Source organism: Herpailurus yagouaroundi, unplaced genomic scaffold, assembly GCF_014898765.1.
Source record: "Herpailurus yagouaroundi ecotype Mexico unplaced genomic scaffold, PumYag 140, whole genome shotgun sequence".
Taxonomy (NCBI): domain Eukaryota; kingdom Metazoa; phylum Chordata; class Mammalia; order Carnivora; family Felidae; genus Herpailurus; species Herpailurus yagouaroundi.
The window spans coordinates 85,070,500-85,091,212 of record NW_024412395.1 but is presented as its reverse complement, the minus strand read 5'-3'; the positions used below and the strand labels follow the sequence as shown (position 1 = coordinate 85,091,212).

At 36.6% G+C, this 20,713-nt stretch overlaps 1 protein-coding gene across 4 annotated transcripts in view; it reads right to left on the bottom strand.

The window, feature by feature from the left end:
• Window positions 1–20,713, bottom strand: part of ADAM23 (ADAM metallopeptidase domain 23) — a 188,659-nt gene that overhangs the window by 59,774 nt on the left and 108,172 nt on the right. For all 4 annotated transcript variants that reach the window (XM_040476005.1, XM_040476003.1, XM_040476002.1 and 1 more), the window contains 6 exons: window positions 16,475–16,547; window positions 12,931–13,007; window positions 10,942–11,007; window positions 4,314–4,385; window positions 2,051–2,214; window positions 849–933 (listed from right to left, as the gene is read on the bottom strand). In XM_040476005.1, coding sequence (XP_040331939.1) covers window positions 849–933; window positions 2,051–2,214; window positions 4,314–4,385; window positions 10,942–11,007; window positions 12,931–13,007; window positions 16,475–16,547 — 537 coding nt within the window. The remainder of the gene's footprint in view (window positions 1–848; window positions 934–2,050; window positions 2,215–4,313; window positions 4,386–10,941; window positions 11,008–12,930; window positions 13,008–16,474; window positions 16,548–20,713) is intronic.

The window sequence follows — 20,713 nt, the reverse complement described above, 5'->3', positions numbered from 1 at the left end:
TCTTCCTTGCAACTGGGCCCAAGAAGCAGAACGCCTCTCTTCCTATGTGGCATCTCTCAGAACTTGATGCTCTCACATGGAAACATAAGATACAATTCGTAAAAGGCTGTGCCCCAATCCAACTCATTCCAAACCAAGAATAAATTCAACTTACTAGAAATATGTCGAGAGAGAGGCCTTGACAGAATGATGGCTCAGAGAGGCCTCAGAGAGGCCTCTACTGAATGATGGCTATTGGCTACAACTTGTTATAATATATCCTGGCATTTATCAGGGTTTAGCTATAGTTGGTTCAGCCTTTTTGAGTGCTGTCGCCAACTGTTGTAAGAATTTCCTTTATATAAATGAAGGTACTGGAATCCAAACAATGAGATGAAGGAAACATTTGTTTCAATGAATTCTATAGATAGACAGGTAGAAGGCATAAAAATGAAAATTTTACATAGGGAGGAACCAAAGATACTGATTAAATATAATCACACATTCTTTGATTTAAATGAATTAAAACCTAACATCCGCAGGAGAGCATTATAACTTAAAGTTATCAGGAAAGGAGTAATAAGTTTATAAAAATTTATCCATAGAGTTGAAAAAAATATCTGGGTCAATCTTTGGCATGCGTTTGCCTGATAAATATGAAATACTATCATTATGAAATGAAGCAATACCTCTTTTTTAACACCAAAGACCACTTTGGGTTCTATTTACTAATAGAAATCACTTATATCTTATTCCAGGTGTCACTGTCATTTTAAACAAGCCCAAGAGGGATGTAAACTAGGCCACAGGGAAGAAAGAGATCAGATGCAAAGATAAAGCTCTACTTTAAGAAAATTGATCAAATTTACCTCATTCACGCCAACGCCCCTTGTGCGAGAACAGACACCTCCAAAGTAACTCAGACTGCTTCTCTTATAGTGGAATGTCACACGCCTACAGAAAAAGAAAGGGCAATCAGGAAGCCAATGTGGTGGCCATCATATATGGGACCATCATGTCCCAAAACATGTCTACTCACTCTACACTGAATACCCCAAATTCAACTTCCCTCAGGAAATCAAAAACTACATTCTAAATACCTTTAGATTTATGTTATGTTAAGCAGTCTCCGTAGAACAAACATTAACTGAGCACCTACGAAGCACTGGCTGATTATTATAAATTTATAAATTATTAGAAGTTGCTGGGGGCACCTGGGTGGCTCAGTCGGCTGAGCCTCCGACTTCGGCTCAGGTCATGATCTCACGGTTCGTGAGTTCCGGCCCCACATCGGGCTATGTGCTGACAGCTCAGAGCCTGGAGCCTGCTTCGGATTCTGTGTCTCCCTCTCTCTCTGACCCTCCCCTGTTCATGCTCAATCTGTCTCTGTCTCAAAAATAAACAAACATTAAAAAAAATTAAAAAAAAAAAAAGAAGTTGCTGATTATGGACTGAGAGAAACGAGTAAAGAGCTAAGGTGAGAGGCAAGGAAGGAGGAATTTGGCTGGTCTTAGAGGATGGTCTGAAAACAGCTTTGTAATGAATGGACAAGGAAACCACTTGTTATATTAAAAGAAAGTATGGCAATCCTTTTCCTTAAGGATAAAATCTCAATTTTATTCAATGGTTCACCTCTAAAGACTATATTTCCTAGTCTCTCTTGCAGCTAGGTGTGGCTATGACAAAGGGCTAGCAAATGATTTACTGGTAAAAACTGATATGTGCAAGCTTTCAGGAAATCCACTTTAATGGAGCTAACTCAGCTGGAAGGAGTGCTCTCTTGCACTCTTCCCTCCCTGTACTCCTGGTGCCCGTAATAAAGGCTGGTGCCCCAGCGGCCACCTTGAATCATGAGTTCACCTGCAAGATGTAAAGTGTGAAAGTAAGATCATGCTCTGAAGGTAAATCTTATGACCATGGAACCACCTTCCCAGGACCAGAAGGCTTACCTCCCTGCTACGTATATAACCAGAGAAAGGAATCAATTCAGGATCCATACACTTATGTATAACTTAGGTGGTCCAATAAAGGGATCAAGATAAATGTCAACCCGAAGACCACAGGTACATACGAGATAAGGTGCACAGCATCAGCATGCTGTTTAATGCGCTGCCGGTATTTGGAGAACTCATGGAGCATCTGCACAGGGTTGGTGGTGATCTCAATATGATCCTTCTCAGTCCAGGTCTCTACAGCCACCAGGACAACCCTGGTGTTAAGCTGCTCCTTGTAAATCTGAGGGTATACAACAGGACAGGTGCAGGAGGAAAACACTGGGTCAAACATGCACAATCAGTGATTCAGAGTCAGTGGAAGGACAGGAGGGGAGGTGAGAGGAGAACATGAGGTCACAATTAGCTCATCATAAAGAATCTTCTTTCCTTTCTCATTTCCAAGAGCAAAAATTAAAAAAAAGAAATCACAATCACACAATTCAGCCTCTCTCCTACTAGACTATTTCAATCCCAAATGAGCACATTTAGTGGCCAGGCATCTTACTGGGGGATGGACACTAGGGATGTCAAGATTCGAAAGTCTGGACATAAATTCTAAACAGGGTGGAGTAAAATCACCCTTCCAAACCTCACAGGAGGTGACACGTAGGAGCCTGACATACTGGCTCCGGGTAAGCGCAGTGTGACCAGCGAGTCCTGCAGGATTGGAATAGTCTGGTAAATCCTTGGACAAGCACCAGCAACATGGCTGGCTTGCCCTTGGAGGCCTTGTGACATGACACCTAGAATAACAGCCAGCGGGAGTCGTGGATCTGGGCCACAACAGGGAAAAGCAGATGCGTATCACCCACCTCACCCTCGCCATGGGGTGGCATCATTCACAACATTTAAATTGTATCTTTCGGCTCTCTTTCTCCAGTTCTGGCCCAGTAGCTAAACAATTCACACAATTAAGCGACTTCAAAGACTGCTGTCACTTTGTCCTATTTTCAAGCTAATTAAGAAAATAATGGATGTCTTTGAACCCACCGAAGAAAGAAAATATCATTGTGCCTGACTCAACCCGAAGCTAAAATGATTTTACGACAAGCAAGTTAGAGCTGGTCAGCTTATAGGAGAGCCCAAAACAAAAACTGCACTTTGCAAGATGTGATTCCATTAAATCATGGTAGAATGACCAACACAAAGATGCTACCAAGTCAACAACTTTGGCAGCGAAAAAGGTGTGCCCGATACTCTCTTTTCCATATTAACTTACAGTTTTTGTCTGAGAAGGCGGCTGACAAGAGCTGAAATTATGGAAAATTAATAACCCACGTGTAAACTGGCTTTCAGAATTTCAGTCCTAACTCTGTATGACCCACTATGCTCATCCACCCGTATTATGCCTTTACCTAGCTGTCCCTGTAGGTGTCATATGTTATGAGTATTTACAACATTGAAGGTTCGGGGACTGTTTCAAAGGCAGAAAAGGAGGCAGTTCTTTGGAGAAAACAAGTATCATTTAGATAGTTGGCAACTCATAAAAAGTCTTCTTTTCCCAGGTAAGAGGGGACATATAATAAATATCAGATAAAAATATATTTAACTGAACAAAAGAGCACTTTACATTAGAACACAAAGCAGTATGCTATATTTAGCCTATGGCTATGGCAAATAGAACTAGTTATTGGAACACAGCAAATAATGTTCACATCTATGGAATTCTAGCTAAAGCAGGAACAAGGAAGAAAACCTTAACCATTATTCTCTGTAACTTACAAAATGAGAGGAAAAAAATATTGATATGAACGATTTTATAGAGTTAGAAGTCTTTGTAAGAAGATACAGATTTTACTGTTTCAAATTAGTTTCATTTGGGGACTGCACTTAATGCTGTCATCTAGAAATAAAATCTGAAGCATTCACTACTAAGAAAGTAAATGTTAGTTAAAAAACAAAACAAAATAAAACTGTATTTCCTATATTTTCCAAACATACTCCACCTCAATCTACCAGCTCCCTTGCCATATATTTAAGACAATAAGCTCAACTGGTTGTTATCATCAAAGTCTCATTTGTCAAGTGTAATTTATACTCTTTTGGTAGTTTATTTTCTCTTGTGTTTTTGTCCTTCATAGGCTTGGTGACAAACAGGTCTGGACATCACTTATAAGCAGCATTAATGCATCTCTGGGATACTGAGAATGACTCAGCAGCCCTCCTAGCTCTGAGGACACTACTCTTTGTGAAGTTTCCACCCTATAACTTCTTAGCCAGATGAGCTTAAGGATGGTATTTTACTTTTGCCCAAGAAAGAATTCAAATAACTAGTAAACAGGTAGAAATATAAACCATTCCATCTTGGAAAAATAGGTTCAAGAAAATCAGGATACTTACAGAATCCACAAGGTTGACCACAGACTTTGCAAAGTTATTGGTGTGTGCGTGAGAAGAGCGATACTTCTTATACTGGGGGGGGAAAGGATAAACCAGTCACTGCTAAATCATAATTTCATGGTAAATTTCAAAATACAGTAAAAGCAGAAATCTCACAGCAATAGTACACATGGGGATCAAAAATACACAGTTCAGCGTGTGCCATGTTGGATATGGTGGTGTTCTATTTTATTTCTCTGTTAAGCAGCAACACTCTATCTAAAACACCTTACCAGTTCCAGGTAAGGAGAGCGCCTGTAGAAATGTGTGCGAACAGAAAACAAACTAAGGGTGGATGGGGGGGGGGGGGGTAGGAGGAGGGGAGAGGGAAAATGGGTGATGGGCACCGAGGAGGGCACTTGTTGGGATGAGCACTGGGTGTTGTATGTAAGCCAATTTGACAGTAAATTATATTACAAATAGTAATAATAAAAAATACTTTAATTAAAAAAAAAAAAAGAAACCTGGATGAGAGGCTTTACACCTGAGAAGTAAGTTGTTAATTCAGTCTTAATGTCTACAAATGCAACCTTTTTGTTTTCACTGAAAGCACCTTTACCAGTTTACAAAGAGCTTAGCCAAGAAATTTAGGCCCAATACGACACCCTTCTCACTTTAAACTCCAGACCATACACACACCAAGAAAATTTCCTCGGCAGCATTTTAGATACTGCCCGTGATACGGAATGCATTCTTTCATACATTTCAATATATTCTTTCAGAAGAATGCCTCCTCCACAGGAAGCTTTCAAGAATGTTTATGGTTATTTATGATTATTTGAGAAAATAAACAAAAGTCAATTAACAGAATAATTCCACAACATCTGGAGGGCTACAGTTTTAGCAAATACTGCGCAGCAGGTCTTTGAGAGGGCATTGGAAAACTGACATCTGCGCAGGGGGATCACGCCCTCTACCGAGGAGAAAGGAAAACAAACTCAAAACTACTGAATCAGATTCGCACCATAAACCTTAAAATCTGTCTTTAATCACAATTACTAAAATAACATGTCTTTCACAACCATTAAAAATGTTTCTATGTTGGAAACCCATGATATTCCTTTTTTCTTCTCCTTTGCCCACTTTTCACACTATAAATTTGTCAGGCTGCCTTCATTTCATTCTCTCTACCCGTGGTACTATGTTTTTTTTAAACAAAGAATCTAGGTCTTCATGCTTAGATACCCGATATTTATTTTTTATCATATTTTATACATGACAACCCATGAAAAATGTGCCATAAATTAGTACCGTCCTATTGGTTTGGTAGCATTCGTTAACTTATAACCATTTACATTTATAACACTTGCCATAGTGTGAATGTTTGTATTCCCCCGAATTCATATGTTGAAATCCTAACTCCCAAAATGATGGTCTGAGGAGGCGGGGCTTGGGGGAGATGCTTTGGTCATGAGGTGGAATCCTAATAAGTGGGAGTAGTGCCTCATAAAGGAAGCTCCAGAGAGTTCCCTTGCCCCTTCTACTAGAAGAAACGGGGACAGAGTAAGGTGCTGGCTATGAAGCGGGACGCAGGCCCTCACCAGAACACAACCATGCTGGCACCACAGTCTTGGGCTCCTCGGCCCCTGGAACAGTGAGAAGTTAATTTCTGTTATTCATAAGCCACCCAGGCTGCGGTATTTTGTTACGCCAACCTGAATGGACTTGGACTCAGAACAGACTCAGACTCTATGTTACCGCTGCCACTGTGCATTCCAATCTGACCTGAACTATCTTTATGTGTTCTTTACTGGTAGTGAACATCAATCTGTGCATATAACTGGGCCATAAAACATCGTATTGATTGAAAAAACTTAAGGTACTTTAACAGGGTTTTCAAACCTAGCATAAAGAAGTTGCTGTAAATAGCTAAGGATTTTAAGTTGTCCAGCAAATTCCACAGACTAAAAAATATCAAAGACATTTTTTAAGCTAAAAGCAAAAGTCTCAACACTAAGTCCCTTTGGGGTGATGAAAATGTTAAAAAGTCTCAACGTGAAGAAGCACACATCACAAAAAAGAAAGGAAAGATATTAGCTGACACCTATTCTAAGGCACCTATTACAATTCACTTTATTTTCTTCTGAACATTAATTTGTCCATTTTGTAGACTTCTTTTTATAATATATTATCTGGAAAAATATGACATGCAAGTTAAAAAATTTAACAAAATGAGGTCTTTTTTGGAAGTCTATCAAAATGTGATGTTTTTCACTTATTTCATGTTTGTAATTTCCACGTCTCTATTTTCCTTTTTAGAAAGCCCACTCTGCCCACTGTGGGGTAAATGAATTAGAGAGGGTCCAGCATGCAAGGAGAGGGACCTGCCGGGAAACTACTGCAATGGTCCAGGTAAGAGGTAAGGAAGGCTGGGTATCTGGACAGAGAAGTAAGTGGACACACTCTGAAGGCAGGGGTCCCACGACTTGCCGATGTATACGATGTGGGAGGTGAGGAAAGAAGAAAATAAAAGATGACTCCTACGTTTTGAACTTGGATAGCTGGGGGAATAGTGGTGCCATTTAAAATAATGAGAAAGACTAGGAGAAGAGAAGATTAGGACCAAGGAATCAAGAGTTGTGATTCAGAAATGGTGGAGATGAGCCTATTCAGTACGGAAGTAGGCATGCAAGCAGACAGTGGATACATAACGATGGATCCAGGAGGCTGGAGGCATAAAGTAGAGAGGGTCAAGTTTAAAGTCATGATACTAGTTAAAGGTTGAGACTGGAAGTGGGCACTCTGGGGGAGTTCTAGAAAGAAAAGAAAGCCCAAAAGCAAGTTAGGGGTATTCGCAAAATGCTAGAGGCCAGGTACACAAGACTAAGAAGAAATAACTAGGGAGGTGGGGGGGACTGTTGTGTCACAGAAGCTGAGAGATGAAGAAAATGTTTCAAATAGGAGAGTGTGCTGAGCCGTGTCCAAGGCTGCTGAGAGAGCACGAATCGAATGATGACAGCTAGCAGCACCCACTGGATTTGTTCACCTGAAGTGCCATTTACCCGATCAGCTAGGATTTACCAGGACCAGTAAGTGTTTCTGCTACAACAAATATATGCGCCTCACGATTCTATGAGGTGGCGTTTATTAGCCCCCTTTTGGAAATATGAGGTTCAGAGAGGATGAAGAACTTATCCAAGGTCACACAGATGGAATTCAATGCCTACTCTGGGTTCAGACAGGAGCTAAAACTTTTCCGTTAACAATTCTTATAAAATAGTTTATGTATATTCCCGATAAACCATGATTATTGATGAGAACTCATAATTGGTTAGGTGCCCATAAATACGGTGGTTTTTAAATAGGGTTTAAACTGAAGTTTAAATCGAAAAAAATGTCTGAGTTATAACACACCTGCACTCTTTGACTTATACATAAGGACATGGCAAAAGTGTAAGCAAGACATTTTCTTGTGCACTTTAAAATATTTCAACCAACTGTCTATTAGAGTAAGGTTTTTCATATTTATATTTAGCCCAAGTGGCTCAAAGAAACGTTTGCAGACCCTTATCAAGGCTATAATTGGCTCACAAATTAGGTTCCACCAGACAGCTACTAAGATGCTTTCTACAAAATTGAGGGATTTTTCTTTTCTAATTGAAAGCCACTGAAAACATGATGCTTGTTCAAAGTAAGGTGTCTGCATTTTTTCAGGAAGCCAATATTAGGTTACTCTGAATTAAAGAGGTGAGCTTGAATGTGAATGTAGGCAAAATGTTTCTAGTCCCTGAATGAATGAGAACTAATTTTGCATACAAAGAAACTGTGCAATCTCCATTTATGATAAAACTTACTTTCACATTTTGTGATCACTGAAAATAATTTACATTTAAAGTGCCAAATTTACTTTCCTTCCTGAACAATTACAACATTTAAGAAATTTGATTTTTGAAAAAATTAAAATTAAAGCTTGATTTTCAACCCAAGGATGACGGTTATCAAAACAACTGTGCTGCTTCATCTAGCACAGATTGTATGATGAGTAATTCCAGGGATGATCATTCTAAAACCCAAGAGCAAATATTCAGATATTAAAAAAATAGATGGTAATTATTCTACTTCAGTTTTACTTTCAAAACATGAATTTCAGTACTCTGATCCATGTTCTGAATTACTACTTCTTTGTGTCAATCAAATTCAACAACTACTTAAAAACTTTTTTTTTTCATTTCTTACTGTGCATTGCCTCCAAATTTATCACTGCAAATTACGGTTCTTTTCTTCTAGCTTCAAAGATAAATGAACATATCATGCCTAGTTCTCAGTCAATTTTAATTATAATAAAGTAATTACCAAGGTTTACCATTAACAAATTTGGTAGCGGAAACAAGTTAACTTTATCACAGAATATATGGTATAATGTGCAGAAAATCTCTATTTATGAAAATGGTATTTTAATGGGAGGGTGCTACTGTATCATTCATAAGACAAAGACAAGATTATTCACATGCTTCCATTTAAAAGGATTAAAAAATAAATTCAAAGCATATAAATTTAAATTTTTTTTCTTTTTCTATTTATACAGTTACTGCTATCTACTCTTTGATTTATAGCTTTATGTACCTTCCCAATAGAGTATGGTGGACCAGGAAATGTGGAATTACAAGTAATCGGTTGAAGAACTGTTCTATTAATTCCCAGCTATATGCGAATGTACTTTGTGAATTTAAAGGCATTGCATGTAGCTTAATTATTGCTTCCACTACTTTAAAAGTATTTATATAATGGGTATTAGGAAAAGCTTAAGTGTCTAAAGCCCTAATTTCACAACATACCACAGTGCTAAGGACTGAGAAGTAGCTAGATAAAAACTCATTGGGCCAATCAACAAAAATAGTTCAGATGAAAAATTATCTTGGGGTTTCAAGAAAATTAATGTCCTTTTGAAACTCCTTTTTTAGTGTTCATTAGCTAAAATTCATTTGGTTTTCCTTCCCACCAGAAAAGACCTCTCCTAAATTATATGTAATTCTGATAAATTCTGCTGCTTCTAACATATAGCAAGCAATATATAAAAAGCTACTGGTAAATAAAATAAATCTGCATATAAAATGAAGAGGTATTCCACTGAATAATATTTAACATAACTGAACTAGTACTTGGCAACTTAATGGAAAATGTCTGCTAAATAGAGATTCAAATAAAAGTTTAAAAATAAATTAAGTCACCACATTTTTAAATACACGGTTTCAAGACCTTTTTTGAGTAGCCTCTACTAATTAGAATTTCATGTTGTCACTTTACCCTATAGTCTGCTAATCTAATTTGGTCTCCTCAAAATAAAACAAGGACTTGGGGTGCCTAGGTGGCTCAGTCAGTTAAGCATCCAACTTCAGCTCAGGTCATGATCTCACAGTTCGTGCGTTTGAGCCCCACATCAGGCTCTGTGCTGACAACAGAGCCTGGAGCCTGCTTAGCCTGGAGCCTGGAGTCTCCTCCCTCTATCTCTCGGTCCTTCCCCCACTAGTACCCTGTCTCTCTCTGTCTTTCAAAAATAAATAAATGTTAAAAAAACTTTTTTAAAAAAAGGAGTTAATGATATATGTGAGGCAATCTGAATTTTTGCTGCAATCCTTTACAGGTTTTTCACCCATACCTGACTTTCAGGTATTTCTTAAAGATTCTCATCTTTCCAGAATGTAACTGAGTTTTCATAAAAGTACTCTTTGTTTTAGTTTATATAATTTTTTAACTAAGTTATGTAATTACAACAAAAATTACGACTGGCCTACCCAGTCTGGGAAGTGTGGCCATGGGGTTCTGGAGCCCCCTCCCAACAGTTCACGAGAGCCAACTGGATGCAACTTTTTCCAGCTCCTCATCTAGTGACCTCACTTGGGTAGTTTGAAATCAGCTACGATGGGAGTATTTACACCGCCGATATCAGCAAACATTATAAATCAAGTGTTGGTTAGACTCTTTAGAAAGCTGTAGGCTTCAGCCAACCCATTTTATAAGGGACATGATTAAGCAAAATAAGGTTAAGAAAGTTTCTACTCTATTTTCAAGAAGGGCTAAAGGAGGCAATAATCATTTTTCATGTCTCTTAAATGTTACTGAGGTGACACGCTAACTTACATTTTACTTTGACATAAGTAACACAATATTATTCATCTTTCTAAAATTTAAAGAAGATAAATCATCAAAGATAGTCTCTTTGGATATGCCTTTATTATACATGTTTATCTCCTATAACTATTTTTGTCACAGGCCATAATAATTACTAAGAAAAAAATGTTAGCAGAACAAAGACACGTGATAAAATTAAAAACGTAGTGGCTAGATAGATGACGAAAAGTAGAGGATAAAAATTTTAAATGAAGATGTGTAAAAGACATCAAACAGATAGTTAAACTCATTAATTATAATCACTAAATAAAAGGAAAGTTTAGAGTTGTGAAAATTCTATAAAACCCACTATTTCCAAACACCATGAAATAAATCAAGCCATTCAATAGTTCCAAAGAAATAAAACATCTAAATATATTGGCCTTAGTAAGTAACAAATAATGTTTAAATATAAAGTGAAATGTACTCTTTCTTAAGCAAGCTATCAGGTTTAAAACTCACTAATTCCTTATATTCTTACCGTTTTGTGATCATTAACAATCATAAGTTCCAAATATTTCATTTCTTCAAACACACCACGAGATGGCTGTGGAAAATAAATATATATGGTCAGAGTGGTCAGCTATATCTCTGATGCTAACTCTGAACTTGGAGATTGACTCTGAATTTCCAAAGAACCTTTATAAACACCCTGGAGGAAACTTGGTGAGGAGATCAAAGAAAGTGACTGTAAAGTGTGGGCAAACATTCAAGTATTCAGAGAAGAATTGTATTTAATTATCATTAAGATACTCATCAAAGAACAGCCCATGTTATTTTTATATGATTTTCATATGTAAAAATATTCTAGAGAAAAATGCACAGTATAATTCTGCTAAAATAAGTATTCTCAATTTTTTTGGCATTAAACTGTGACCAAAAAAAGATTCATATCTACTTCAAACTTCAAAGAAAATCTACTTAAAATTCATTTAATAAGAATAGCACAGCACACGTGGAACAGCTATCAATATAGTTAAGAGAAGGGCAGCCTGGCTGGCTCAGTCAGCTAAGCGTCTGACTCGGTTTAGGCTCAGGTCATGATCCATTGGTTTGTGGGTTCAAGCCCCGTGTCGGGCTCCGTGCTGATGGCGTGGGGCCTGCTTGGGATTCTCTCTCTCCCTTTTCCTCCGCCCCTCCCCCACTTGCATGCATGTGCTCTCTCAAAATAAGTAAATAAACAAAAAAAGTTAAAATATATACATATAGTCAAAAGATGCATTAACTCAATGGAGTGAAATTATAATAATAACGTATTACATTTTAACCACACAACTTCCTAAAGGAACAAACATTGACAATTACTATTTTCCAAGTTCTTCTAAATTTTGATTATTACTAGATAATTTTAAAAGCAAGTGCTAAGCATTTTCGCCATCATTTGGACTTTCTTTTTTCATAACTGGGAACTAAATAATGATGACTCTTTTTTCTTTATGTACAAGGTCATTCGTCAGTTTACATTTGATAAGGGTGGACTATCATGAAATATCAGTAGCCTATATAAAGCTTATTATTACCAACCACATCTTCAAGAGTAAGGAAAACAACAAGAAAAAAGTCTCTAAGTAAAAGAACAAAAATTGTATCCACAATCAACATAATATGAAGAAAGGCTCATAAAAGAGAGGACGATTTAACCTGTAACTAAGTTTCTGATGGCTGGTGGTCTAATTTTTTCACAAAAAAATACATTCAGCAAAACATTATCTAAAATGTGCAATTTTCAGTATAATTACTCATTAAGTTATCTCGTAAATTACCATGTAATCTATATGCTGTGGAATTAATTCTCGGTTACATAGCATTCACCATGTAATTACGAAACGGTCCCCATCATTACAGCTTTCTAATCTATTATGAAAAAGACTAGGAACATAATTTCAATGACAAAGCTCCTATACATTTATCAATACATGGGAGCTATATGATTGTTGTTGATTATAATTACATGATTCTTATTTAGTAACTGTCACGATACTAATGATCAAATAGATCCTTAGAAAAACACATCCAGCTTCAAATTTTGGTGTAGCAGAACTTTTAATTTGAAAGAAATACAAATAAGCATAATTAGCCAACATTTCAAAATCTAATGCTTCCCCTTACACTTTTTGTTTATCAAAATGTTTCAAATTTGTTATATAAGCCATGTGAGAAAAAGTCTGCTGTACTTTTAATAGAAAAAAACACACTGTAATTTTTGTAAGAACATGCTTTGAAAAGGAAGCTAATACAGTACACTCCATCAGTGTTCATAGGACACTGGAATCCGTTTATATCACTAATGGAAAAGGCTCATATGCCTATAAGACTCAAATCACAGGAGGAGTTTGGTTGGTTGTTTTTGTTTGTAAGAGGAAGTTGCCCAAATTTAAGCTGCTTTAGACACAATGAGATACTATATGATTTTGGGCACACAATTCAACTGAGTGAAGCGGCCCTGACCATGATTCAATGCCACACTCACATTCACTGCTCTCTTTCTTCTCCTTTTCAACCACTGCAATTCGGATAAAAAGGGCCACTGGTCACTGCTTTCCATACCTGTGTAAAAGAAAAAAGAATACCAAAATTTATACTTGACTACAGTTCAATGGGAGTATGTTTTTAAAATATTATGTAAAGCTACCAAAACTAAAGCAGGAAGAAATAAAAACTTTGAACACACCTACTACCAGCAATGAAATTGAATCAGAAATCAAAAAAGTCCTCAAAAATAAAAGTCCAGGAGCAGGCAGCTTCACAGATGAATTCTACCATTTAAAGAAGAGTTAATACCTACTCTTCTTAAACTATTTCAAGAAATAGAAAAGGACGGTAAACTTCCAAATTCATTCTATGAGGCCAGTATCACCCTGATACCAAAACTAGATAAAGACACCGCAGAAAAAGAGAACTACAGGCCAATATCCCTGATGAACTGAAATATTAGCAGACTGAATCTGACAATAGAGTTTAAAAAATCATACACCACATTCAAGTGAGATTTCTTTCTGGGATGCCAGTGCTGTTCAATATTCACAAAACAATCAACATGATACATTACATCAATAAGGGAAAGAGTAAAAACCATATGATCATTTCAACAGGTGCAGAAAAAGCATTTGACAAACTACAACATCTATTCATGATAAAAATCCTTTGCAAAGTAGGTCTAGAAGGAACATACCTCAACATAATAAAGGCCATAAATGAAAAACCCACAGCCAACACCATAATCAATGATGGAAAACAGAGCTTTTCCCCTAAGGTCAGGAACAAGACAAGGACCTCCACTCTCACCACTTTCATTTAACATAGTACTGGAAGTCCTAGCCACAGCAAGTAGACAACATAAAGAAATAAAAGGCATCCATATTGGTAAGGGAGTAGTAAAACTGTCACTATTTGCAGATGCAATGATACTATATACAGAAAACCCTAACACTCCACCAAAAACCTGATAAATGAATTCAGCAAAGTCGTAGGATATGCAATCCATGTACAGGAATCTGTTGCATTTCTATACACTAATAATGAAGTAGAAGAAAGTGAAATTAAGAAAACAATACTTTTTACAATTGCCTCAAAAACAATAAAACATCTAGGAATAAACTTAACCAAAGTGGTGAAAGACCTGTACTCTGAAAACTATAAAACACTGATGAAAGAAATCCAAGATTATACAAAGACATTCCATGCTCATGGGTTGGAAGAACAAACATTGTTAAAATGTCTACACTACCCAAAGTAATCTACAGATTTAATGCAATTCCTATCAAAATACCAGAGGATTTTTCACAGCACTAGAAACAACCAATCTGAAATTTATATGGAATCACAAAAGACACCAAATAGCCAAAGCAATACTGAAAACCAAAACTCAAGGTACCACAATTCTAAACTTCAAGTTATATTACAAAGTGGTAGTAATTAAAACAGTATGGTACCGGCACAAAAACAGACACATAGATCAATGGAATAGAACCGAACACCCAGAAATAAACCCACAATTATATGGTAAATTGATCTTCCACAAAGGAGGAATGAATATACAATGGAAAAAAGACAGTCTCTTCAACAATAGCTACATGTTGGAAGAATGAAACTGGACCATTTTCTTTTGCCACATAAAAAATAAACTCAAATGGATCAGAAACCTAAATGTGAAGCCTGAAACAATAAAAATCCTTGAAGAGAGCACAGACAGTAATGTCTCTGACATCAGCCATAGCAACATTTTACTAGCTATGTCTCCTGAGACATGGGAAACAAAAGCAAAAATAAACTATTGGGATTACATCAAAATTAAATGTTTCTGCACAGCAAAAGAAAAAATCAACAAAACTAAAAGGCAACTTACTGAATGGGAAAAGATATTTTCAAGTAACATCCAATAAAGGGTCAGTATCCAAAATATATAAAGAACTGATACAACACCCAAAAAACAATAATCCAATTAAAAATGGGCAGAAGATATGAACAGACATTTCTCCAAAGAAGACATACAGATGGCCAACAGACACATGAAAATATGCTCAATATCACTCATCATCAGGGAAATGCAAACCAAAACTACAATGAGATACCACCTTACACTTGTCAGAATGGCTAAAAATCGACAACACAAGAAACAAGTGTTGACGAGCATATGGAGAAAAAGGAACCCTCCTGCACTACTGGTGGGAATGCAAACTGGTGCAGTAATTGTGGAAAACAATATGAAGTTTCCTCAAAAAGTTAAAAACAGAACTACCCTACAATCAATCCAGCAATAGCACTATGGATATTTATCCCAAAACTACAAAACCATTAATACAAAAGGATACATGCACTCCTATATTTACTGCAACATTATTTACAATAGCCAAACTATGAAAACTGCCCAAGTGTCCATCAATAGATGAATGGATGAAGAAGATGTGGTATATATATATATATACACACAATAGAATATTCCTCAGCCACAAAAAAAAGAATGAAATCTTGCCATTTGCAACAACATGGATGGAGCTAGAAAGTACAATGCTAAGCAAAATAAGTCAGTCAAAGACAATTACCGTATGATTTCATGCATAGGTGGAATTTAATAAACAAATAAGCAAAGGAAAAAAAAGAGAGAAAGAGACAAACCAAGAAACTCTTAACTACAGAGAACAAACTGATGGTTACCAGAGGGGAGGTGGCTGGGGGGAAATGGGTGAAATAGGTTATGGAGATTAAACAGCACACTTATCATGATAAAAAAATAAAATAAAATAAAATTACTACGTGAAGGAACAGCAACATTGATAACACACGTCATCTCAAAATCAAAATAAACTAAGGTGAAAAAAGTATGCCAATCATTAAACATTTCACATCCTCATGGTCACAAATCTAATTCCATTTATAATTCACAAATTTATTAATTTATAATGCAAATATCATTTTCTTCCAAACATCACCCAAAATGTAATGAGCTGTTCAAGACTCATTAGAATATGCATATTTGACCTACAACCACCTGACCCTCAATATCTGAAAATTTGGGAGAATTTCACTGTGCTTAATTCATTTTAGAATTAAAAATAATGTATGGCATAAGATTTTGCATAAACTATCAAAGACTTTTGGCATTAATATACAGAAATAATATCAAATACCCCAATAATCCAAAAGAAGCTTTTGTCAACATCAGCGTGCTTAAGATGCCTCAGGACCAGAGCATAAGAGAGAGATAATACAAATTGGCTAAACAGCAGTAAACTGCCAAGGAAATTTAAGGATGCACCTGATTGCAGATCACCATTAAATTTAGCCACACTCTCTGGTTCCTAACAGAGCTTTACTCCCGGGCTTCATATTTCGGTATTTCCATCAGCAATGACTCTCCAAGCCTCAGTACACGCCAGCCACAGGCAATGCCACTGCCCACCCACATTGCTCGCCACTGACCAATTCCACCTCCCACTAAGCCTGCGTGTACTGAGCTCCACCAAGTCACGGCTCCTATTACACAATATAAAATGGCTATCTTAATTAGAACTTACTGAGATTCTTCATTTGCTTAGAATATTGTCCTGCCAAGGTTTTCTGGATTATATGTGGTCGACCTGTGCTTTTCTGAAACAAAAACAATGGTAGACAATTAAAAAGCAAGATGTCATCAAGCTTCTTTGGAACAGTGTTAGAACTTTCTACCATATCTTTCTGAAAATGGGAACATTTGTATGCTAATATTTTAGCTATCAACAATGAAAAGTATGTCTTATTGAAACTCTAATTTTAAATAAAATAGAGCACCATCCAATTGCTCCAGTGTAGATAAAAGCATAGTTTTATTAGCTACTTTTCAACTTCAGCTTTCTTCAAAGCAATGAATAGGAAACTCACAAAAAAAGAAACACAAATGCTCAACGAATATATACATACATATATATATAATGAATGCTTTAATACTCCTTCAAAATGCAAATTTAAAAAAAGACATACCAATTTTTGCCGTCAAGTTGGCAAAGGTTTTTAAATTATGATAACCATAGTTAATTATGGTGGCAAGTTAAAAAGCACTCTCATAGTCTGCTGATAGAAGTAAATTGGGAGCACAGTTCAAAGAGAAATTTAGCAATGTCTATCAACGACCTTGAAAATATTCATATCCTTTGCCCTAGTAACTATGCTTTTAGAAGCATCTTATTTCCATTACTATTATTACTATTAGCTTCCATTACTGAGTGCCTGGTATGTGCCAGATACTGTTAGGGTACACAGTACCTGATTTAATCCTCACAAGAGATCTATATAACGCATATTTTACCTTTGTTTTACAAATAAAAATATTGCAGCCCAGAGAGATACATCATTCAGCTAAAATAATATTACAGAATAGTGATCCCATTTAATTTAAACATATATGAGAACATATCATTGAAAAACTGGAAGAGGGGCGCCTGGGTGGCGCAGTCGGTTAAGCGTCCGACTTCAGCCAGGTCACGATCTCGCGGTCCGTGAGTTCGAGCCCCGCGTCGGGCTCTGGGCTGATGGCTCAGAGCCTGGAGCCTGTTTCCATTTCTGTGTCTCCCTCTCTCTCTGCCCCTCGCCCATTCATGCTCTGTCTCTCTCTGTCCCAAAAATAAATAAACGTTGAAAAAAAAAATTAAAAAAAAAAAAAAAAAGAAAAACTGGAAGAATGTATACTGAAAGGTGAAGAGAAATTCTTTCTTGGGGATGGGATAATGGATAATTACCATGTAGTTAAGTATTGGCTTCTCTTGCTTTCCAGATTTCCTACAATGTATTAGTTTTAATCAGGAAGTTATAAAAAGAGTGTTCTTAATAGATTACATAAAAGACTCACAATAATTAAGAGTTTTGCTGCTCATTACTTGAGAGATAATATGAATTCTCATTAGAAATATCCCATCCATAGTACTTGATTTATTGTAAAGCATACTAAAACCAATAATAATAAACTCAACATCAAAAAATCTAAATTCCAGTTTGGTAAATTCTTAATTCTGGTAACAAGTGAAATGATATCTAGAGCAATGAAACTCACAATTGGATTAGCAGCGCAATTTTAAAAACTGACTGATTTAAACGTTTCAAGCACTGTTCTTTTCCCTCTCCCCATGTGAAGATGAGGGCAGAATGTTAATTGAACAGAAGGTAGGCAGTAAGGAGGAAGGCAAAAGAGAAAAGGCATTAAGCATGTAACAATCAGCCCCTGAAGAATATGATTATGGGTATAACAACATAAAACCAATACTTGAAATACTATGACAATAACAATTTGTTTATAAACCTTTTCAACAGTTTATTAAACATAGTCACGTACATTTATGAATTCATCAAACCTGAAAAATTGACCTATTAGGGATGCACAGAAAAATTATCTTATTTTATATTTTTAAAAACTCCGAGGCTTAGGGAGTTGTTATTTTGGGTTTTTTGTTTTGTTCTTGGGGGGGTCTGTTTAGGGTAACAGGACCATTCATCAATGCAAGAAATCAAAGCCAATTTTTGGCTGACCGAGTCAAATAATCTTGCCATATACAAGTTATTTCCCTACCACTACAGTAGGGGAAAAACATTTACTTAGTCAAAATGTCTTTATCGGGGGGTGGGGGGGGGAGAGTATCTTTGTTATCCAGTAGTTTTTAAATTTACCAGTTGAAAAGCAATACGGTTTAAGAAAACAGGTTTAAACATTTAAAATTTAATGGCATTTCTGTCTCAAATGTGAACTTTACAAGGTATTTATATATACATCGCCACGACAAAGAATATACGTGTTTGTTCAATTGTGATTATCAACAGTCTAAATGACCAGTACCTGTGTCAAAACTTATTTTATCTACATGTGAAATCTCTAAAGAAAAAAAAAACTGTTTTCTCCTCCCCATCAAATGATTGCAATATTCTGACTCAATCACTCTCAGAATATTATCTTCCCATTAGCAGCTCTCTTCACTGCTATGACTCCCCTTATAGCCACCTGTCAGCGTCTTCATCTCCTACCATTCTCCCCTTTGTCCACCCCTCTCCAACCAGCGGGGTTCCTCAAAGTTTCTACAACACGCTAGAAACAATCCTGCCTCGGGGCCTGGGCATTTGCTGTTCTCCTGGAATGTTCTTCCAGCTCCCTAATTTTTTTGAAAGTCCTCCTTCAAAACTACCATCTCATTCCACTCTTCTCTGGATGGTTAATATGAAGGTTTACTTCTACCTTCATATTTTGGCTTCATTTTTGTTTCTCCTTAGCACGTACCACTGTCCAACATACAATATGTAATTACTTACTCATCCTGTTTATCGCTGTCTGCCCCCTGTAGACTAGAAGCTCTATGAGCCTCAGGCTCTATGTCTGTCTTGTTCACCACTTTATCCCCAGCACGTAAAATAGTGCCCAGCCTGTAGTTGGCTTCCACTACACTACCTAACAAATATAGACCAAATTTCAGATCTATTTACATTCTATTAGTGAGCAACACTCTTAAGAGTATATGATTTCTTGTTTCCCTAATTTTATTAAGATAAAATTGACATATAATGTTGTATACGTTTAAGGTGTACAATGTAATGATCTGCTATATGTATATATTGCAAAATAATCTTCACAATGAGTGTGGTTAACATCTGTCATGTCACAACTACAATTTTTTTCCTTGTAATGAGGACTTTTAATACCTAATGTCTTAGCCGCTTTCAAATATACAAATGTACTCTGGTCACCAAGTTGTACATTATCTCTCAGAATTCATTTATCTTCTAACTGGAAGTTTGTACCTTTTGACCACTTTCACCTATTTCCCCCACTGGCTTCTGGTAACCACTAACCTGTTCTCTATTTCTGAGTTCAGTATTTTTAGATTCCATATATAAGCAAGATCTGTCTTTCTCTGTCTGACTTATTTCACTTAGCATAATGCCCTCATGGTTTCCTATCCAGGTTGCTGGCCTGTGCATAACTGCAGGCATCATTTTTTTTCCCTACCTCCAAAGAAAACTAAATACTATCTAATATAATCATAGTTCAACTACACATTTCCCCACTGAAGATTCTTAGGCTCATAAAAGTTAGGTATATGGGTATACAATTATCTAAAGAAGCGGTGGTAATAAAAGCTAGTTTAAAGGAAAAGAAGATGGTCACTACAAAACAAAATGTCCTCTCTGCTCTATAGACTGGAAAGAACTGCCTTCACTTCCAAAAGCCTAGATTTGTCACCTCTTATCATCCCTTACTGGTGTGTGACCTGTTTGATGGGAAAAACAACTTTTGTGTTTCTGAGCTGCTGCCTAAGCATTTTACAGCCTGATAACCCTGCTCACACCCAGAGTCTGGACATTTAGATAAGAACTTGAGTTCAGGATTCCCACTCTCAGTTCCTGCTTTGGTTTTCCCAGGGCACCTTTTAAAATAACCACTTGGATACAGGAGTGCTGATGCATAGGGGCACTTGTACCCCAATGCTTATAGCAGCACTCCCAACAATAGCCAAATTATGGAAAAACCCAAACCATCAACTGATGAATGGATAAAGAAATTGTGGTTTATATACACAATGGAGTACTATGTGGCAATGAGAAAGAATGAAATCTGGCCTTTTGTAGCAACGTGGATGGAACTGGAGGGTGTTATGCTAAGTGAAATAAGCCATACAGAGAAAGACAGATACCATATGTTTTCACTCTTATGTGGATCCTGAGAAACTTAACAGAAACCCATGGGGGAGGGGAAGGAAAAAAAAAGAAAAAAAAAAAAAAAAGAGGTTAGAGTGGGAGAG